At 30.6% G+C, this 24,669-nt stretch overlaps 2 protein-coding genes across 2 annotated transcripts; both read left to right on the forward strand.

The window, feature by feature from the left end:
• The first annotated feature begins 134 nt into the window (after positions 1–134).
• Positions 135–10,134, forward strand: LOC127710606 (metalloproteinase inhibitor 2-like). Its single transcript, XM_052216557.1, has 5 exons — positions 135–292; positions 3,739–3,848; positions 5,810–5,912; positions 6,580–6,719; positions 9,364–10,134. The coding sequence occupies exons 1-5, from the start codon at positions 178–180 to the stop codon at positions 9,556–9,558; spliced, it is 663 nt and encodes a 220-aa protein (XP_052072517.1). The 5' UTR covers positions 135–177; the 3' UTR covers positions 9,559–10,134.
• Positions 10,135–14,686: 4,552 nt separating this feature from the next.
• Positions 14,687–21,860, forward strand: LOC127710609 (metalloproteinase inhibitor 3-like). Its single transcript, XM_052216561.1, has 5 exons — positions 14,687–14,832; positions 18,827–18,936; positions 19,807–19,909; positions 20,594–20,733; positions 21,395–21,860. The coding sequence occupies exons 1-5, from the start codon at positions 14,715–14,717 to the stop codon at positions 21,524–21,526; spliced, it is 603 nt and encodes a 200-aa protein (XP_052072521.1). The 5' UTR covers positions 14,687–14,714; the 3' UTR covers positions 21,527–21,860.
• The last annotated feature ends 2,809 nt before the right edge of the window (positions 21,861–24,669 follow it).

A 24,669-nucleotide genomic window follows, 5' to 3' on the forward strand; every position in this document is an offset into this window, starting at 1 on the left:
TGTTTTGTTTGAAAATATGTTTTATAAGTCTATGTTTTGTTCGGAAACATATGTCATTTCTATTTTAGTGTCTTCTGTGCAAATAACACGATCAATTATCCCTTGATTTATTTCCAATATTGAAATACGTAAGTTTGTATTTGCTTTATATTAATTCAATTGAGAAACATCAGTAGGATGATTAAAAAAGTAATACAATTGATAATTGCTCTAACATGGATGACAACTAGTGTACACAGTTGTTCATGTGGTGGGCAGCACCCTCAAGATGCATTTTGCTCAGCTGATTATGGTAAGTGTTCTAACATGTACATTAAGGATCATGATTAAACTTTTTTGTTGCGTACATGATTTGCATTTTTTTGCCATTTTAGTTCAAACAAAATTTAAATGAAATATTTTTTTCACTATTGAATTTCGTTTAAATGGTTTGTTTGTACTATATCACTTTGTCAAAATCATCCTACACTTTCCCTTTAAAAGAATCATATCAACCGAAATATTTTTCAAATATGAATATACTAAAATAACTTTAGACATGAAAACGTGATTATGTTTCAATTTTAAATAATGTGATGCCTATTCATTTGTTAATTTTGTATTGTCAATGATGTTGACCATTTGAGGTAAAGTGTCAGTTGTGATCCATTCGTTTAATGTGTTTGAGTTTTTGATTTTGCCATTTGATTACGTACTTTTTAAATTTTCCTCGGAGTTCGGTATTTTTGTTATTTTACTTTTTTCCCATCTTGCGCTTCTTTTTTGAAAGAATATTATATCCCTTAAAATGTGTTTCCGATCTAGTATTGTCATAACTGAATTGCAAAATTCGACTTATGAGTTTAAATGTCCTTTTGGTATCTTTCGCTTATCTTTTTGTTAGCGAAACATGCATTCATTATTTACTAGTTATCGAGCATTTTATTTAACATACCACTAGAACTTATTTGTTTTTATGAAAACAGTCAATTCATATCACAATGACTCGATTACACAAAAAAAGAAATACCCCATTCTTAGATCATATGACCTTTTTTGGAAGAGAAAGAAAGAATATGTCAAAAGGGTATTCAGACTCATATATATCGCAGACATATTCTGTGTATATACTCCATAACGGTATTACAACATATTTATTAAACTGTATATTTGTGAAATTAATAATGATGATGTTGATGTGAGGTTTCAACGACCCTGACTGGTTATACAGCCATTGCACGGTCGGTACTGGCTTGCGCCTTTGTGGGCATTTAAATAATTTGTATTTACCATATGGTAATTGAAATAAGTTGAGTGATAAATATAGAGAACCTAATATGAATACAAAGTAAAAATGAGCAAAAATTTGAAAAAAAAAATCTAAATAAAATAAATAGATTGATGAATAAAAAAAAAATGACGAAAATTAAATAGAACTTATTAATAAATAAAATAAGAGAATACAATAATAAAAATTTGTATAGAAACCAATGAAAAAGCCAAAAACAAATACAGGATTACACAAGCATAATTGCCGCTCAATACGGTATGAAACAATATGCATACTGGAAACAAATGCTTGCATACAACATTATGTACATATGTATATCCTTGATTTCATGGCCAAATATCCTTGGATATTGGTTTGACACAATTGTAATACTTATTTTACATGTCAGCAGTCAATGTCGATAAGCTGAATAATCCTTATTCTAGAAATAAGAAGATCTGGTGTGATAGTTAATTGTATAAATATCACCACTAATGATGTGGATGTAAGCAATAACATGCCACCATACGTCTTTCATTAAACATGTTAAATGCTCTGACGCGACAGACTGTGAATCTATTTATACGATATAACCATCGGATTGCGTTATGAAAATAAATTTACAGTTCACAAATATGTAAATTATTGTAGAGAGTATTTTTAACAGCGCTTACGTAATGAAAACATCACCCTCAGCGTTATACATTACAATGTCAATTCACCAATACAATCATTTAAAATTAAACATGAATTTTAGAGGAAATGACGTAAAATTAACACAAATAATTTCACATGTAAAAAGAAAGAATGGGGAAATGAGAACAAATCTAATTTGAATAACAGAAATGTATCATTCATATGCAAGTATACGTTATGAATTACTGATAAACCTACAACATTTTAAAAATAGACATGGTAAAATAAAAGAAAACAATTCTTATATGATTTGCATATTAGGGAATACGTTGATATGATTGGTCGAGAAGACTTCCGGTAGTTGATCTTGACGTTGTTTATGTTTCGATAGACGACGTTAACCGAACTTCTTTTCGTAACCAATGTAAACAAGATGTTTGCGATAATAACACCGACGCTAGCAAGTAATTTTTCACTGCACGTTAATCGTTAAATTGAATAATAAACACAAAAACATTCATTTGAATGAAAATAATAATTTTTGTAGTTTATTTTTTATCAGATAGCACATATTTTTGGGTTAACAAAAAAAATATATTTATGTGCAAGGCCTATTCAATGACACAAACATACAAATTACGTGTGACAGAGGCTACCAATGTGGAAAAATATATTCCTCATCTCCAATTTTAAAGAAATATAAGGATTAAACGCCTTTTTTAATATTTTATATTTTGCACTAATTTTGTACTGTACAGCTTTATTATAAAATAAAACGCCTTTTTAAAAGAGTTTATTGGTGTATAAACTGGACCAAGTCACCCACAAACATATTATAAAAGTCATGTGGACTTTTATTTGTTTGTAAGTGAATTAGTCGAGTTTATACACCAATGAATTCCTTTAAAAAGGCGTTTAATCCTATAATAAAGCTGTACAGTACAAAATTAGTGAAAAATATAAAAAGACAATAAGCTTTACACTTTTTCAGAACTATAAAAAAACATTTCTGAATAAATGAGCCTTTTGAAAAAAAAAAACTAGAAATGCAAAGCCTTTCACGCACACACACATACACAATAAGTTTGTATCGTTAACGGTAAGTTACAGGCAGCCAATGACTGGCGAATTAGAAATATGACGGACATCAATCAATACACTTACTAATACAGAGGCTCCTGTCTACGATGAGACGGCAGAACTATGCGATAGGCTAAATCCTAATTGTCTTGTTATTTATTCGAAAACCTAAGCCCTTAAACAAAAACAAAAAAACTTCCACATATACTTAGTGAGTTGTGATTTTATATCGCAATTTGTAGGAAATTGAAAATTTATGTAGTATTTTTTGTAAAAATATGTAATCCGCTTCAAAGTCGAATTTCACATGACATCGACTATAAATATATTCAACTCTTAATGATTGTTGTAAGATTTGTTTCTGTATCTGAAGTCTACTGAAGGTAAACCTATGAAGAAAAAAATAAAAAAATAAAAAAAAAAAAATAAAAAAATCGAGGATTTTTACTTAAAAGACGTCGTACTTTAAATTTGTTGTATTTACAAAATCATTTAACCTATCTATTGTTTAAATAAAGCAAAATTCTGACGCGTCATTTCAAGAAATTTCAATTAAGATATTTATTCATGATGTTTATAAGACGTTATCCGATATAAACATATGTATAAGAAACAGAAAAATTTCTACTTCGTCTATACATTTTACATAAACGATACTGTAATCTTCTTCTCTATTTTTATCTGTTATCTGTTTGTATGTATGATTATGTAGTAAATTCATCTATTGTTTTGCAAGAGCATCGTATGATTTACTATATCGTATGATCTTTCAGTATTCTATGGCAAAGTTATCAAGTATGATCTTATACCAGGTCCACCAGATGATTTCGCCAATAATTTTGCGACTTGGAATTATACATTTAAAATTATTTTCAAAATGAAGGTATGTATCAGTATTTAAATGAATGTCAAAATTTAAATGTTTTGAAAGTTTACATGGAATATGAAAACAAGAAAAGGATCCTAAATTTTAATGATACAACTCTCAACAAGACCAACTAACATAGACATCAATTCTGAATACGTCTGTTTAAAGGTTTTGTAGGCTTTTGAGATGAATGACAACATGTTTGTGCTTTGTGTAGAACATTATCACAAAACATTGGATGTGAGTTAACGGAAGATACAAGATGTCTGCATGTCGATTTATACATGATTTTACGAATGATGGCCTTCTTCTTATGATAAAGTTTAGTAATTGTTTTATCTAGTTTGAGATATTGAAAACCATGGTGTCATAATTTTCAGTAATACACAGATTTCTTTTGCTAAATCAAATAAATGTTTGCCTACACGAGCGAATCGAACTAGTGCAGATATATAAAAATCATCAGATGGTATCAAAAGAATGTCATCATATAAAAAAAAGAATATTAAACAATAGGAAATGACAAATAATTCTCTTTATCGTAAATGTTGGTATTAAGCTTCCCGTTAACGATATAGATATCAAAGATTCAGGAAAGAGTAGTGTTAATTGTAAGTTTTAGATTTTTACAAATATCAGCTTTTTAGTGTACACACAGAAGTCGTCATTATTGAGAGCCAATGTATCAACCAAATATCTAAAAACGTTATTTAAAAAATGCAAGTGCTGTTATCGTATCAACAGAGGTCTAATTGAAATTCTTTTTTGTTATTTGTTACCATTAAAAAAAATTGGCTTCAAAATTTGAAAATATGTATATGCATTCTGACTTTTTAAATGCCAATTTAAGTGGGTGTGTTTTGTTCCTAATGAGATTAAAAGGCAAAGTGGTATATAGGTAGATAAATCAAAATCTTGATTTGATATACTGCAAAAGTAATTAATTGCACTACTTTCATAGACCGTTTTTGCACTATTACTACAAGGTTTTTTATTGCGCCAAGTTATTTCAATAGTTTAGTAGTGAAACATGGTTGAAGACGAACTAAATCTATATTTGTAAGGTGTTTTGTGCAGCTACTGAAGCCAGTACATAGTGGGAACTTTCATTGTGTTTGGTTCTGTTTGCTGAGTCAGTTTGAATGCTGCTGAGTTCGTGATTTCTTTTTGCAGAATCATCTCAATGTTAAATGTACGAATGAAAGTAATGGCAGCTTTATCAGCAGGGACACACAAATATTCCTTAACGAGTTCCTTTAACTTATGTTTGGTACGAGAAATAGGGCTATAACGGTTGTTGTAAAATGTTTTTTTTTTAAATGTTATTTAAGAATATCAACTATAAAATTGAGAATGACAATGACGAATGTATAATAGAGACAATAACTTGACCAAAGGGAAAAACATCCGAATGCCACCAAGTGGTCTCCGGGGGTAGGCTTCAGCTGTCCCTTAATCAAAATGAGTTCAATGAAAATTAGCGTCACACCAAACTCCAACACACATATAAATCAACTAAAATTTAAAAAAATGAAAAACTAACAAAGGCTATGCAATTACTGAACCAAAAAAGTAAATATAAAGATGCATTTGCTTTTAGAAGACTATGAAATGTAAATATAAAAAAAATCACATCTTTTAAAATCCTTATAAACGACATATTTTCAATTATTTCAATCTGTATCAAAGAAAAATGAAATTTAATTATTTTCTAAAGAGCTTTAGAAAGTACTTGCTTGAACCAGGAATAAATCATTTTGCTATATATGCAAAAATTTCAATAGAATAATCAACAGAACACTACAAGATGAATGACCAAAAAAATCTAATCGATAGTAAATATCAAGTAAATTCGGAACGAACATCAATTAAAGTGAAATGTGAACTCAAGTGCTAAGAACGGTAGACAGTTTCAATTTCACTATGATAATAGTCTACTAATTACATGAATATACAATGCGTTGCATTTACAATAGGGAATCACTGAAAGAGTTGGACAAGATATTGCTGTAGATACAGCAGGAAATGAGGGGATCTGTGGTGTACGCTTTACTGTCGGAAAGTCTTATATCGTAATGGGTAAATACACTGTATAATACAATATGAATTGTTATAACTTGTACATAATATACTGCTACATGTATATAGCTATAACGTGGACTCGCACAATATATAATTAAACTAATAATAGTATGGTACGATACAAGGAGACAATCAAGAAAACAAGAGGACAAAGAAAACCGAAAAACACTAAGGTGTGAAAGGTTATTTATGAATAACGTAGGTACACGTTTATAATTGTGAAGTCCGATACTTGTTTTTCCTTGATACTGATTGACGAATACAACATAGGAGGTCTGATAAACGGTGACATGTTGTTGTTGTGTTGGATCTTCTGATACCAGAAACATGCTCTAATCTGTCTTCTTTTTCAAAATACATACATTTTGAACATCACTGGCAATGTACAAATGTGCGAATGAAAATCTTTAATTTTCAAGTGAACTGTGTACTCATAGCCACAACAACGGTATATATTAAAACACTGTGTAATTACAGTTTACCAAATTAAGTTCTAAGTACAATATTGAAAAAAATATAGATAAGTCAAAGGAGAAAGTTCCATTAGAAGATTGAACGCCACTGAAACAGGAGATTATAGTAGAGGTGGACGTTCCTTTTTAGTTAAAATGACATATTTTTATATTTAGAAAAATCAGCAAATAATTTCTTTTCTTTTTTTAAGGAAGAACAAGATCCGATGGAATGAAAGAGACTGATTCCTGCAGATTTATAAGTCAACTCAACAGTCTGTCACCATATCAATCGTTTTACCTGTTTACAAGAGGTTCTTATTCGTACAATAGAAACTGTAGAAGGAGATGCGTAAGTATTAAGTTTGATCTTACCTTGTACACACCATGATACATTTCTGGAAATATAATTGGTTAAAAGCGACCATATTGAGACATTGTATATCTAATATGGGGTTAATAGGCATGGTTTATTTCAAAACACGATAAGAAGTGATATGACGTCCCTTTAGAGAATTAACTGACACTATATATATATATATATCGTATTAGGTCACTAGCACACTGTATAACTTATAGTATACAGTCAGGAACCTGATGTTCAGTGGTTGTCATTTGTTGATGTGGTTCATACGTGTATCTCGGCTCTTATTTTTTATATATTGTACATTATGACCTTTTGTTTTCCTGTTTGAATAGTTTTACAGTAGTCATTGTAATGCCCTTTATAGATTGCTGTTATATGTGAGCCAAGGCTCCATGTTGAAGGCCGTACTTTGACCTTTAGCGGTTTACTTTTACAAATTGTGACTTGGATGGAAAGTTGTCTCATTGGGTCTCTTACCACCTCTTCTAATATCTGTGTTTGTGTTTCATTTTGCATTTTGTGGCAATATCTTAAACTATACTGAGCTAAGCTGAAGCTACATGTTCTTTACATCTTTATATTGATCAAATTTCATATCTTATTTTTTTATTCTTAGTAAGAGAATTTGTTTTATATTTCAAATGTTTGATATTTTCTAGATAATTTATTAAAGGGGCACTAGCTGTCAAATACACGTTAATCGATTTGACCCAAATAAATTCGATTTATAACAATGTACAACATTTATCCAAATTATAAAAGGTATAAAATAAACAATTTACAGGACATGGACTCGATAATATATAGCTTCGTTTATAGTGTATTTTAGTCTAGACACAATTTAATTAACTATCGAGTTGACCTCCGAAGCCCGCCGATGGTCGTATAAGCGATATAAACATTAATATATATATATATATAAATAGATATAGAACTCGTGCAATTGGATTTTTCTACGTCTGTTTGATTTTATATTACAGATTAAAAATATATGTTAATTATCGTTTTTACCTGTATAAGAATTAAGATTTTTGTTGATCGAACCAGTCAATCAAATGATTTACATTTGTGTAACTTTCAATGTTGACATTTGTTTTTCTATTGATAACCGGACACCGACACATGCGTTATCCATCTCTAGTTAAGGGGTTAAATTCAAGGTCACATGAATACGGTTTCTGTGATGTTGAAATATTCACTTGCAAGAGGAATACAAATGTAATTACATCGATGTTTGTAAGCTTACATGTATTTTGACAAAATTGAACCATACACGCTGCTAAATGCGAATTATTGTTTCACTATTTCACTTTTATTGAGGATTGAACAATGACATTAATTGTTCACTCTGGACAATCTAGGAGATTAAAAATAATGAATGCAGATATGTTCTGTGCATTGAATATCTTAGCACACAAGCTATCAATATTTATTTAGATAGACTGTGTTGTTTTTGGTCTAAATCATTTCTTTTTTTTTTAATCTTGACCATCATTGATAAATAGTACACACACGAATAAAAAAATCACATTACCGTCGTGTTCTATATTTCTAAAAGTAGAGATCGATTCCATTGAGAAGCACCTGCTTTAAACCATACAAAGTAGGAAATATTTGTGATATGACGTATAAAGACAGTGTTTTGTACTTCCTAAATTTGTCTTTTTTTCAGCAAAAACAGCCATTTATTTAGAAAATGTCCAAATTCGGAAACTTTTATCGATTCGTGTCTTATATACACTATATCGCGTTCGCAGTCGACGAGCTGCCCACGAAACTTAAACTTCTTTGTTTCAACACTTGCCCAATTAGACCGCGATTTCACAGGCATCTTTTAACGAATGACTATTATAACAAAAAATAACAAAACAACAATGCAAACGCCATAGAATTAAAGCCTTTACCGTTTAGGATGAGTTGCATTGACTGCTTTGTATTATTTAAAGGAATTGGAAATGTTGTCATTGCTCGGATCTTCTTAAGTTTAGCAGAGGGATTCACATTAATTAAATGAAAACAATATTCGATCATTTTGTTTTGTAAAATTGTCTGCTATACATCATGTACATTGATGCCCAAAAATCAAATATTTTGAACATATGAAAAACAAACGTACCTTACAGCTGTGTGTTTAAGCTGTTAATATATTTTTTATCTACACTATTAAAAAATGTTTTTGTTAATTCACAAACATAACACCAGTGCGATTATAATCAAATCAAATTATCATGAATATCATGAGCAACCAAACCAACAACGATTGAAAGCACGAAATCAAGAAAAAAAATTAGAAATTGAAATAGAGTAAATGTTGTATACAAAATATACCAAGAAAGTAATTTGATTAGATTCTTATTTATCATGCGTCGTACTAAAGAACTGAAGCAACTGAAGAATTCAAACATGCTAAAACCAATGGCATTATGTTTAAAGGTATTGAAAGGAGGCAATTATCACAGGACTGTATAAAAAAACTATTCAGGGGCACCAAAATGTGACTGCGATACAATTTATATTAAAAACATCATTTTTAACACACAGATAACAGGTGAATCGCAGACCAGACATAAAAGTTTGAAAATGTCTTACAGAACGACAGTTATATTAAATAAACGCTTTCTACTTTCAGAAAATTGGTCCAAAGTCAAAAGGATGCAGATATCAGCAGGAAAACGCAGATTTTACGACTACCAAATGCCTTGCTAACAAAGCGCTTTGTCAAAGAGAAAGACGGCGGTGCCGCTGGGTTAATAACGAAACCTGTAACCCTATTTATGTCATCACGCGGACTATTCAAATACAATCTGTCCGTGACAATCCATAACTTTTTTCTTGCAAACGTTTTAATGACAAGGAAATACAAATTGATTTTGAGTTCCTAAAATAGATCTTCCATTGAAAATTAAATGAAAACGTTTCTGGATAATAACTTTCTTTGTCTTAGTATAATTTGATTATGTTCATATTTACTTTATATATGGTTACAAGGTTAAACTAGGATAATTGGTTTTGAATTCAAAATGCAGGAATCAAGGTTAAGATTAATAGAAATAATTTGTTCGCTATGAAGCTTGCTTCCTAGCAATAACTTATATCATTAGGTTTACCTTGACAACATTTGATGACATTTATGGATATTTTACATATTGTTTTAGAGGAAATGACCTAGAGCATTGTTCTTTGTTTAGATTTGAGGTAGTCAGATTGTGTAAGTTTCTATTACGAAGAATAAAGATAACAAGGAACCGCAAAATTCAGCAGTCATTCAGTATATACTCTGTCTTAAATAGTTATGCCAATCAACATGAACAATAACTAAAGAACACTTCCATTAAATCAAAAGTTGTAAATAAAAAATAATATAATGTTTGGGTTGAATAAAGTAAAGGTTAGTATCAAATCCGATCTTTTTTGTTTGGTAACCAAAGCAGAGCGAAATGCATAATTATAGTATATGAATAGACTTGAAACTCAATCGGATATATGTATTCCATACATCTATTTGCATGTTTTGATACTGATTGTGAATTATTTTAGCAATTTTAGGTTGGTGGCTAAGGCTTTTTTCATGATATCGCCTTTAAACCATTTTTTTTTGTAAAATAAGTATAGCTTGCTGTTCGTTGTGAGACAAGGGTTCATGTTGAAGGCTGTACCTGGACCTATAATGGTTTTACCTTTTATAAATTGTTACTTGGATGGAGAGTTGTCCCATTGGCACTCATACCACATTTTCCTATATGTTTAGTTTTTTTTTGTGTTTTCAAACAAACAGTATTTATTATTGTCCGTTCAATTGCATTGATATAATAAATAGGCAAAATGTTGTTCAAAAACAAGTATGCTAGTGCCTGTCCCAAGTCATGAGCCTGTAATTCAGTGGTTGTCGTTTGTTTATGTGTTATATATTTGTTTTTCGTTCATTTTTTGTACATAAATAAGGCCATTAGTTTTCTCGTTTGAATTATTTTACGTTATCATTTCGGGGCCTTTTATAGCTGACTATGCGGTATGGGCTTTGCTCATTGTTGAAGGCCGTACGGTGACCTGTGGTTGTTAATTTCTGTGTCATTTTGGTCTCTTGTGGAGAGTTGTCTCATTGGCAATCATACCACATCTTCTTTTTTTATAATATGTAATTTTTTAAGAAATTTATAAATTATGGTTCCAATGGCAACACAAAATACATAATAAACCCAGATTTGTTTTCCTATAAATAAATAGAAGAAGTCCAATTAATCGTGGACGATTACATGATGGTGACAACTATACTATTAGTTGGCGGTTTCACTGAATCGTAAATATAACAAGACAGGATTTTTTTAAAGAAATCGTTCACTGGAAAAGATCTAGTAGTATTTAAAGAATCTGGTCTTATTCTTCTAAAAGGAAGTCTTATTTGGTCATCAACCACATGTTTTTAATAGAATTATTAAAAATTCGTGCATAATGATGTGCTGAAATGATAAAAAAAAAAAATAGTATACGAATCGTTTTTTATCTGAAATTCACGACACATAAATGACTAAATGATGTACGCCACCCTGTTTGAAAATAACAATATTTCTAAAAGACTGTCATTAATTAAAAATGTAGAAATAACATAACAGAAAAAGCAGAAAAAAGGAAGGACCTGTGCGCTTGTTTTTGAGATATAAGCCATTGAAAATTTGGCGGGAAATACTTTCTCTAGATTTTTCATGTATTTAACGTTGACACCTTTTTTCTTTAAAAGATATGTAATCATATCAAGGATTTCATATGTTTTTCAAATATGGCTTTTCAAAGTATATCTAATACAATTATGAAAAGAAAAGTCAGGGTTAGCGGGCAGAATTTTTAAATGAACATAGATAACACCAGAGTAATCAGAACATCTGACATAAAGTTCAAAACGAGAGGAGCGAACATCTTTAATGTGTAAAATATTAAACGATAACATATAACGCAGAAATACAAATAGTCGGCATTCCTATCAAAAGTTAACTAATTGTAGTACAAAACATTCTTTTCGTTCCGATCAGCTCTCGAAAGACTGAACAACATATCTTAAAGTCATGTTCGGTATTTTAGTCAGTATTCAGACTTGTTGATTACGGCTAGTGCAGTACTGTTTCATTGTTTTTCAACTCAGAACTGTTCATCCTATGTTAAGACTGTTAAGTAGTTTTTGACTTCCTGTGAGAATAGCATTATACCAGTTTGTCCAAAAGCAACTGAATTCACTACGAGCGATTGTCTGAAAAGTTCTGAAAATATACAGGAAGCCTGAAGGTAGCTGAATAATTGTTCAATAAGAAGTTAATTGATTCTTAATATGGAATTGAGAATGGAAACCACCATAAAACGGCAGAGAGAAAATCGCGCATACGGAAGCGGGCTTGAGCTAGCTCGTACCTTATCAATAATGTATACTGAGCCAAATGAACGCCACAATAAATTCTGAAAAACAAAAAAATGAACCAAAATTAAAAACACACCAGACATTCAAAGGCTGGAGTTTCCTTTCATAATTTAAGGTTCTCAATCCCGCATTTGAATGGTTAATAAACGGTTAATGATCGACTTGTTTTTGTATTCAGTTGAATCATAATTTGCATTATATCGTTTCATGGACAAATAGGAAAAGCATACAGCCAATTTTTTAAGTTTCACGTTCAAATATAGTTATGATACATTCATCTTAAAATAGACATAATAATGACACCACTTCATTCTATGATTGACAAACATGACGAGTTTAGTTTTCAATTGCTTTGTATCAGCGAATGTTTCCTACAAATCAAAATGTATACATGTACGTGTAAAGATCGTTTCAAAATTGAAATATACTACATATTTTAAGAAGCTGATTATGAAATCAATATGGAAAGACAAAATCTGAAAAAAAGGAAAACAAAGTTGCGTTTAGTGACTACAGTTTGATCATAACAATAGGTCTCTTTTAATATATATTCAACAACGACAAAAAAACAAAACAATGACGGCGTTCATAAATGTTTTGAATTGACGACCCTGTAAATGGCTTTTTAAAAGTTTAATCGTAAACATTCCTATCAAGTGTAATACAACACATGCTTAGACCACAATGTATTTCAATTTAATTCGCATGGTGTACATTGCCAGACGGAACAGTTGATGTGTTAACAATAACCCCAACGTTAAGTGATTTGTGCATTCATGCCTAATCAGAGAAGCATATCAAGTTGAATCTACCTGGCTCTCAAGATTATAATACATCTTTCGTGTCTTATTATGCAACCCCTTTTTTAATTTGAAAGTGTCTATAATTATTCATCAGCAATTTCCTAACAGAAAATGAAAATTTTCGGAAATTGTCTAGTACCTACGTCTATTTTGTATACAGTATACCGTACAGAGGATAATTTTCGCGGGGTGTAAATTTTCGCCTATTTTCGCAGATAGAACAAAATCGCCAAAACAAATTCCGCCAATAATGAAGGTGCACATGCAAATGTATTGATAAACGTTTTGAATCCGCCAAAATTATAACCGCTAAAATATTTCGTATACTTTATTCAATGAAAATCGCGAAATTTTATACTCACGAAAATAACCCGCTGTAAGGTATCATACGCCCGCAGGCATATTGTTAACTGGCATTTTTTTTTCATTCTAAATTCGCCATACAACTTTAACAATAACTACATACCCACTACAATAATACCGTTTTTATTTCCAAACAGAATAATATAAACTATTTACTCCTTTTCTGAAATATCCACATAATTATATTTATTTTTAGAGAAAGCGTACAAACATATATTTAAACTATTTAAACAGAAATAAACTTATTCCAAAAGTAAAAACTAAATTTACCGTTCTAAATACAACGATATATTTATTTTTTAACCATATTTTCCCACTGCACAATTAAAAATTGTTCCCTGAAACATATCCTCTCCAACTACACCATACACAGTTCATAGGGGAGTTTTATTTTAAGAATAAAAATGAGCTAATGTAGGGACTTGGAAAAAAATCTGATCAAGATATTAACAATTATAGCAAAGAAAGGAAAATTTTCTAAATTATTTTCGACAAAAATTATCTAAACCTAGTTAACATTATTGTTTAGGGACCAACTGAAGCCCTCTGCGGGGTGCGGAATGTTCTCGCTGTATTGATGACCATTTGGTGGCATTGGTCTGTATACTGCTCTTTTGTCAGGTTGTTGTCTCTTTGATTTTGGTTTGTTTCGTATGTTCATTTTTAATCAATAAGAACTTGTCATAGTCATTTACATGTCATTGACATGACTTAAATGTTTAAAAATAATTCTTTGTTAATTACTAACATATCATCATATAACAGAGCATGTAAATCAGTATCGTATTCAAAATATAATACTGACATTGTCCAACATCATCATACCGAAAACAACAACGAGCAACTCGTATGAATTAAAAAAAACAAACTGATGATTACATTTTGAATTCCTAAGCTATATGTTTATTTTACAACAACATGACCAATAGCAAACAGTATGTACAGTAAGTATATGGTAATAATGAACGATTTTAATGTTATATATGCAATGTACTAATGTGTTTCCGCATTTATTATGTATATGTTATAAACAATCTTATTAATAATTCCCTTCAGTGAGCAAATCTGCCACAATTGCAGATCATATTATCATATTATTATACATGTTCCATTACAATATAATTAAGTGTTACGAGGTCGGTGCAGGGTTTCTTTTTTAAAAGTGTGTGTCTTTTATAAACGTCTGCTCGTGTTGTATAGCCAAACATCAAACTGAATCGTGCTATACGATAACTTTTTAGCAGCATCTGCTTTGAAATAAATACCATCTCTATTTAATTATTTCATGTGTTCATTTCCCCAACTATTATCCCCTGATTTTCATTGGTAAGAAAACAAAAATATTGAAAGATATAAGAATCAGCTTCTTTTATAAATTGTATATTGATAGAGAGATAATCAGTTAATAGGATGGTTAAGAAAGTACTACAACTGGTCATTGCTCTAATATGGATGACAAATAGTGTACACAGTTGCTGGTGTAATATTTTGCAGCACCCTCAAGATCAATTCTGCAAGTCTGACTATGGTAAGTTCTAGAATGAACGTGTAAATCAACGGCCTTGATTGATGAAAGTGTGTAACATGTGTAACGAATAGAATTTGGATATTTTTTGCTATTTTGGTTGAGGCTTCATCAAAATTAGAGATTGTTCAATAATGGATTTAAATAAAAGAAGATTAGTTTGAACTAAATCACTTCGTCACAAACACACTATACTTTCCAAAAAAAGAAACACAACAACCGAAATGATTTTTAGGAATATGCACTTTTTCCCTTTGACTTAAGTGATTGAGAAAAAAAAAGGATTATGTTTAAATTTAAGTGTCCATTGTTTAATATAAAGTCCGAAAAGTTGATATTGATCACACGGCTGCATGAGTTAGGCCCACGTGCAAAATTATGTCTCATTCGTTTTTTCTATAGGATGGTTGAAAGGGAATTAAAGGCACCCAACATTGATTAATTCAGTCAATAAATTCATTCTCTAACCTGCTACGATATACCCTGACTAGACTTGACACAACTAGGAACATCGTCATTGTTCGTTGTCGGACCGGTGAATAAAAAAAATGCTGTGCTAGACTTTCTGATGTTCAACCGTGCAGATCTTCCGGAGTAATGCAACGGTACCAGCTATCCAGTTTAACCGTCAAATGTTTTGACTTTATATAGACAGAAGAAGCTGTGGTATGACTTAAAATGAGACAACTCTTAATCCAAGTCATAATTTGTAAAAAGTAAACCATTAAAGGTTAAAGTACGACCTTCAACATTGAACCTTGTAATACATTGAACAACAAGCTAAATGACTAGTTTAAAATAAATCAAGCAGGAAAACCAACAGTTTAATTAAAAAAACAAACGAGTAACGAGAAACACTTATGAACCACATTTACAAATAACAATAACTGAATAATAAGTTCCTGATTTAGGATAGGTGCAAATAAATGCAGTGGGTTTAAATGTATTAACAGGCCCCACAATTTACCCTAACCTGAAACAGGTGTATAACATCACAACATAGGAAGTCACACTATTAAACATCAATTGCAATGACTTGAATCGATCAAAAAAAAAAATATTATCAAAACAAGTAAACATACACATACATTTGATCTATAACAAAACATAAATATAATATAAAAAACTATAGCCTGTGACAAAATGACGTAAAACAACTTACACAGAACTATACATCAAATAATTTTGTTGTTAGGAGTACTGAAATATTTTTTACAAACTAATTGGTGTTCAAAGTACAAGAACAAAAGTAAAAATCGTAATGCTAAACATTTATCAAAGGTGGTACATATCGAAATAGTGAGACGAGATATAACACAAAAAGGCAAACATTCAATAATAAATATGTATAATAAATTGTGTCAAAATGTAAAATTAACACAAACGTATGACTTGATACTTCGCGCAGTTGATGAGTGCTAGTTAGAAGCCAAAAACAATTAAAAAAAAAATAGGTCGTGCATCAGAGACTAACATTATTCAAAACGCATCCCAGGGATCAAGTGCTTTTATCGCAATGGACGTTAAAAAACATGGCTTGTGCAATTCCAAAAAAAAAAAAACCAAATTATCGACAGGTAGAAGGATAGTTAGGATTTAATCTTAGTATGAATATGTATAATGCTATATATAGATACAGCATTTGCTATATAGACAATAAATGTGGATGTGTCAATATCCATTAAAAAACCCATTCAGAACGAACATGATGAACACAGATTTATTTATGTTTTATTTTATTGATGACAAACTCTACTAATCAAATCTTTGTATCTATGAAAGCATTTACAGGTAAAAGTTTTAAGTAATTTATGGGAACGAAATCCCTGACCTAATAACTTACCAGTGATGCATTGGTAACGTTGGTTAAAATCTATGATATCACAACACACACGGGCAAATCATACCAGTTAGAATACATAAAAAATGTGGACACGATGGAGCTAAAGAAACTTTCGCGTATAAAAAAGGAAAATTAACAACAGGGAATGAGAAATCTTTTCTTTTGTAAAAAATATTGGTATCTTTCTTATTTTAGAGTTTCCCTTTAGAAACTGAAATATCTAAACCTAGCTTATAGAAAAGGTCATCTACTGCTTTTTTAAGTTTGATTTATAAAAAGTAAGGTATATGCTCATTTCATCTGGGTTCTTCAACTGACAAAATCTGACCGGGATAGTATCAATTGTACGAGGTCTACGTCGAATACCTGCACATACATAGTGAAACTGTCTCCGCGAAAACAGCTTGAAGTCTTTGAATTCAACAATTTCATCACAGTGAGTGGTGAGAATGGAGATCGCCGGGAACCTTTACGCCGCTCAATATAGAGATGAATACATATGCTGCCCGCAATAAACCTCTATAGGGACGTTTCTCAAGCGTGACAACGTTGAATCGCACAAAGTTCGTGCTAATGTTTACTTCCTAGCCAACAATAACGTAATAGATTTGAACTCAAATAATATTTGTGGCATGATATGATGAAGAATATCATATAAATAACACATAGCTGAGAGGTTGATAGAGCAGATTGTTACCAAGAGAAAACATTGTCAACCGCGGTGAAGCCAAGGTTGACAATGCTTTTTCGAGGGGTACCAATCTGCTCTATCACCCTCTCAGCTATGTGTTATTTAATTTATTATACTGAATGTCCTATCATTATTGTCTTTTACAGATTAATTTTATTTTAAAAGTATGTTCTATGACGTCACGTACATAACAACGTTACGGGTATTAGAAAAAACAACAAAAGTGAGGCAAGATGTTTTATTTTTTTATTTTGACAGTCAAATAATTAAATCTGAGCCAAAACGTGGAACTTAAGCATTATTTTTTAATTACTTGATGTAAATTCAATTCATTGTCCTTTAAATTATCGATTTTTGATTGGTCTGGACAAGAGGGTGACATTAAAAAAAATTGTCACCCGCTCAGCCATGTGATAGAGTAAATTAACACCCTCGTATTAACCAATCAAAATATGGAATTTTAACGTGAAGTATAATAAAAGCGTATGATGCATATACAATTTATTGACTTTATAGTGACTAGTAACGTCATCTAGATGCCGGTTAAAAATGACATTTGTTGTAACTTGGTAGTCTGATCAGTTGGTGTGCTTAATTTCAGAGTATTAAGTTACGTTAGTGTTGTGATGCTTATTTATTAGTTATTTCGGTATGGGCAATGATGTTGAACATTTGAGCTCAAATATATTTTTCCACAAGTAATGTATCTTTTAAGGTAGAATGTTATGTTTCTTAAAATGTGTTTCACTATTTATTGTTGATTTGACTACATTGTAAAACTTGACTCATGAGTATGTCTCGCCTATCTCTTTCAACATAACATGCTTTCATTGCTAGTTACCCAACATTTTATTTGAAAGACCACTTTAACATTGTTAAAACCATGAATCTACATATTTTCGATTCATTGTTTTTCAATGAATATTGGTTTTCGTGGTTTATGTTAATTCAGGTGAACGACAAATTTAAATAGTTAACGAATTACAAGTTTTCCGATTGTGTGCATACTTTGGCTTAATCACAAAATCACATATTGTTTTCGGAGAGTTTTCCGCAATCCACGAAAATTAGTTCCGACAAACATAGATGAGTCCACAGTATATCGATTTTTATATCATGTGATCTCTTTTGTAAAAGAAAGATGATTTATATCAAAATGATATTAATACTTTTAAATCGAAGACTTAATCAGTGTAGAATGAAATCCGTCATGACGGTATAACAACATATTTATTAAACTGTATATTGGTCATAATAAGATTAAACCCCTCTCTTAATAGCCGCACATTAATATGCAAAACAACAAACATCATGTACATACTAGAAACATTTGGTTGAATACAACAATATGTCAAACTGATAACGGACAAATCCATTTCAAGTATTTGTAGATAAACACATTATATAAGAATTATTGTTTTACAAAATAATCTCTTGTTTTACAATGACGTACGTTCTTTCAGTTTTCTATGGTAAAGTAATCAATGAGAAACTTATAGAAGGTCTAGGAAATGATGTTCACAATAATAAGGCGATTTGGGAATATACTTTTAAAGTTATTTTTAAAATGAAGGTAAGTTTCAGTAATTGCATTCAAAATCTTTCAATTTGTACTTTCAATATGAAATAAATAAACTTGCTATGATTGACAATATGACAGCTCACCATCATGCAGAGGAAAAATTGCACAGAAGCAAAACAAAAACTATAGAGTAAGGAATATAGAAGTACTTGTTTGAACTGTGGACATAATAATAAAAAGACATATTTGCTTTTCAATTACCATGGCTTTCAAATTTAAGTTGATGTGACTGGCATATATACTCCATAACAATGATGGTATTCGATGAAAGCTCGTAAAATTAAAGATATACAAAACGAATGGTTGCATTTGAAAACATTGAAAAGGGAAGTCTTTTCTTTTACAGCAAATTTGAAAAAAGCTCTTGAAAAAGTGAGGCGAAGGATCCCTAAGGTACATCCAAACTAACAAGTCGAAAATAGATTGAAAACGCCATAGGTTAACAGATAAAAAGAAACAACAGTACACAAAACACAAAACATAAAATGGAGAACCATAGACTGAGCAACATGAACTTAACCAAAAACTGTAAGTGATCTGAGATGCTTAGGAGGGATATCAAATCCCGCTCAATATATGGCATCAATCGTGTTGCTCATGTACGTACAAAACCGGTAGTTAAAATTATCAAGATTATGCATCAATACAAACAATCAATCAACAAAATTGGACTTTTCACTGTAAATTACAATTTTACAAGTGAATGCAGAACCTTTAGAATATCAATTACAGTGAAGTGTGAACTTTTGTTCTGATAATGATATGTAGTTTTTGATTTCGTGTAAAATTGTCTGTACTTTGAAAATGATAATAGCTTAACTGATTGAAGTATGTTTATTGATGTATACATTTATAATACAGGGGATGATTGAGGGAGTTGGACAAGATGCCGTTGTAGAGACAAAAGGAAATCAAGCCCTCTGTGGTGTACGCTTTACTGTCGGAAAGTCTCATATCTTAATGGGTAAATATACTGTATGGTACAACATGAATTACTATAGACTTGTACATACTGTCCAACAACTGGGACTCATACACTTAAAATTGAAATACTAAAAACGTGAAACGAAAGCAAGGAGACGATAAAAAATAAAATACACAGAAAACTAAACAACTAAATGGTTTGAAAGTAAACATATATAAATACTATAAATAAAGGTACATGTATATAATTGTGAAGTCCCATACTAGTTTTACATAATATTGGTGGTAGAATTCAAACTAGGAGCCCTCACAAACATTATTACAAAAAATCAGGCATCAGTCACGTTGCTAGGTTTAAACGATAGGGGTAATAATCATGAATAATAACGGCTGATATGGACCAACTCAAATTAAACACATCTGGTATTGTGCATGTTTGCAATTGAATTAAATACCTTTCAGGAAAACAATGTTCTAATAGCCACAATATTGGTAATTATTCGAAATATGTTTGGTGTAATAAAAATATACATAATGTCGTCAAAAGTACAACATTCGAAACAATATTCTAAACAGTCCGGCCAACAAATGAAGTCCATCAGAGGATAGAACGCCAGTTAGACCTGAGACTAAAGTACAATTATATGAAGTGTTGTCTTTTCATTTTTTGAACAAAGTGGCATTTTTTTATATTATGAAATCAGTAAATAATTTCATCCTTTAGGAGCAAAGAAACCCGATGGAACGAAAACAATAGCATTATGTGTTTTCATGACACAGCTCAGCAATCTGTCACCATATCAAACTTTTTACCTGTTTACAAAAGGTCCCTATTCGTACAGAAATAACTGTGGATTAGGATGCGTATGTATCATAATATTAAGCTATGTAGTTATTGTTTGTACTTATGTGTTTTTGTCATTATTTGGAAACATCTATTATAGTATTTGGTTCAGCTGAATTTCTTGTATGCATCGTTTTGTTAGGTCAATCAGCATTGATGAATAGTGCATACACAAATAAAAATTATCCTTACAGGAAAATTCCTGTTGTCTGAAATGACTGTACACAAAGGTAACACAACACAAATTCAAAAAGATAAAGTCTATAATTGCGATGACCTAAATAACCAACGACGTTTAAAATCCCGCAAAAAAGGCAATTATTTTATATACACCGTACTATTTTGTTTACAGCAATAATAATAACACATAAAGAATAAAAAAAAAAGGAAAAAACTCAAGGCCTAAGGTCACAGTGTATAGAAAAAGGAAATAAGTATCAAGGGATTTTCAAAAAAAAAAAAATTGAAAAAGACTTTATCAAAATATATATATTCACAGACACAAGAAATGAAAAGACTGGAAAACACAATTGCTGTAAATACTCAGATTATAAGTCAACCACAGAATTTACGATTTTGCTCAACTAACAATACTATTGTAACTAAAATGAACAACGATATGCCAACAAACTGCATAATTACAGTAAGACAGTACACTCAAAACGCTTTCTTTTTTTTCAGAAAAGTAGTCCAACATCAGTAGGTTGCAAATATCAGTCAGGAAGTGATCCGGCGAACACCTGCCTTGCCAAGAAGGCACTGTGCAAAAAAGAAGGAATGCAGTGTCGCTGGGATAATAATGGATCATGTTAACGCATTTATGTAATCAACATGCGGACCTCAATGGATGACTAAATACAAATGGAAATTATTAAATAGACTTTTAGATCGACATATTGATGAAAATGGGTATTAAAAGTGTTTGACTGTTTCAAACCGTGTGGTTATGCTCAGTTCTAGACAGTAACTTATTCAAAAGTCGGATTACGGATACCAGATGGACATTCAAACACATAAATCGAAAATATACTGACAACGCCATGGCTAAAAAAGAAAAATAAAGACAAACAGACAAATAATAGTACACAACACATAACATAGAAAAAGACCAAGCAACACGAACCCCACCAAACACTAGGGGTGATCTCAGGTGCCCCGGATCCTGCTTAAATTCAGATGAACTTAACATTTGACTCTTTATTAAACATGTACTCTATATATTTTGGTCAACTTATTTATTCACCTCGTTTTGATTTCTAGTTTATACAAACAATGTTCTGTCCGAAACATGTTTCTCCGTCTAGTTTGATGTGTAATATATACTAATCGAAATCTGAACATCAATATTCTGTAGTTTTATCTACATTTATATGTTTTTCATTGGGTAAAACCGTACAGCTTGTAAGTTAACAGTATCACTAATACCACATAGTCTTATATCTATAAATATACCTAATCATTCATCGTCATTGGAGAAAAAAATCCATGATAACAAAAAATATATCTACAAACAAAAACAAACTCACATCTGACAGAAAATAGTTGCTAGTTAATTATATGCATATAGCATGTACAGCATTTTACATATACATGAATATTGCGTTCTGTGTAAAATTTTACAAACCACTGAACGATGTATACTTTGTGTGTGAACATCTGCCATGTTGGTTCTTTCTACAATCAACATGTTCAATACAGAATATTTTCATTCAAATATTCAAATGAATTATTTGACAACTAGCTGACTTTAAGGTCCCATACGATACGTTGACAGAAGTCTATGTATAGCAAGTATATTTTACTTAATATACACATATTATAGTTATTAGTTATATGGACCACGAATAAGTCACTAAGGTTATGAAATTACTGCCACTTATCCTGGCTTCAGAATGTATGACCATACTTTGTACGTGTGTTCATCCAGCTATTTTGGTAACCCTTAAAGTAAGTTTGGCTCATCCAGTTATGTTACAGTGAATGGACCGAAACACTGATGACTGAGCTGATGATACCCTTGGGCTGAAACAGCCTACCAGCAGAGGTGTATGTCCATCATACTGGATTCGAAATGCTCAAAATAGATGAAGAGCATTGCTTTTATATGTACAGGGTCAACACAATAATGCCTTTAAAATATAAAACATTATACAGAAAACTAAGTTTTTACTTAATTTCTGTTAGTAAAGTTTCTAAAAGGAGTTGATCATTTATAGTATATTGAATTTCTAAGTCATTTATCTTTTCTAATGTTTCTCTGTTGTATACTAGTGATGCATATTGTTCTTTTACCGTATTTATAGTCTCTTTAACAGCAGCTGAATATTCAATGTCAGGTAAAAGTGAATTGTTAAATTTCAATAGACCTTTACCAATTATAAAGTTATTCATCTTTAAATGTAACATTATTGGGGAGTGATCAGATCTATAACTGTTAAAAAAGTGTACATCATGTACATGTTGATTAAGGCCTTGTGATATTTAGAAGAAATCCAATCTTGCTTGTTTAATGGGATTATTTTTTCTCCATGTAAATTTTTTTAGTTCAGGGTACAGTTCCCTATAGGGATCTGTTAAATCATAATTTTCTATTATATCTAAAACTTTCTCTTTGGCATTCGGGTTATTTACATTTTGATAATTATAAGTATCAAGATTTTGGTTTTGGACTAAATTATAATCTCCAGTTATTATAACTGATTGGTTGTTCAAGTTTTCTATTGTGTCACTAACTCTAGAATAAAATTCAGGTGAATCTTTATTTGGACCATATAAGCTTATTAAAGTTAATCTTTTTCCTTCAGTTTCAATATCAATTCCTAACAGATTCCCTTGATCATCTTTTTTTATTCTATGTATCTTGTATTCAAAGTTTTTGATAAACAATATTGCTACCCCTCTTTTGTTCGTTTCAAAGGAATTGAAAATACAGTCTCCTGCCCATAGATTTTTTATTGATATTTCTTCTTTTTCTGAAAAATGTGTATCTTGCAAACAATATATGTGGCAATTTTTTGCTTTAAGATAATCAAAAACATCTCTCCTCTTCTCCTTTGAATTTAAACCTTGACAATTGTATGAAACAATTTTTATACCATTATCACTCATTTATTAAATATTTATTTTTATAGCTGAACAAAAACTTGAGATTTGATAAGTGTATTGCGACCTTATTCTTCCATAATGTATTATATAAGTTAGTGATAATGTAACTCTGAAATGTCTGACCTCCTCTAACTTGTCTGCATTACTTTCCTGCTTTTTTCTAAATGCATCATAATTGCTGTACAATAAGTAATACTGGGCCAAAATGAAAAAGAAACATAAAAAATAAAAGAAACAAAAAGAAAGAAAATTTGAGATCATAGTGTAAACAACAAACATCTAACAATAATTACAAACAAATTATTATTGTAGTGAAGAGTAACATATCCACTTGTGTTCAAATATTTTTTAATACAGAAATATTGTATACAAAGGGAGATTATTCTATCTAACTGAAATTATAATAAAAATTATCACCCTTATATAATGTGTTTTCATATCAAAATCTAAATGCATTAAATTTCAACTGTTTTAATAAGTTTTTGTTTTGTTTCAATTCAAATGAGTCAAACCCAAAGAAATAATGGATTATTTCAATATATGAAGATAAGAAATATGTGTATATTTAGTTTTTGCTTATAACATGTACAAACAGATGTTTGGTTTTCAGTGAAATCAATAGATTTGTTTTCTTTATATTATTCATGTCGTGTTAACATTTACAACATTTTGCAGGTGTATTTTCTTTTCTTCTTTTTTTTTTTAAAGCAGTGAACACACACTTCATAATATTTACACCAAGAGCATAGGAAATCATGTATATGTAACTGAGAATTAATAGCAGCTAATTTAAAAAGCTCTTGCCATGCACAAATTAAGCTTCAAGCATTTCAACACAAACAAAATACATT

This window comes from Mytilus californianus, unplaced genomic scaffold, assembly GCF_021869535.1.
Source record: "Mytilus californianus isolate M0D057914Y unplaced genomic scaffold, xbMytCali1.0.p SCAF_8, whole genome shotgun sequence".
NCBI lineage: Eukaryota > Metazoa > Mollusca > Bivalvia > Mytilida > Mytilidae > Mytilus > Mytilus californianus.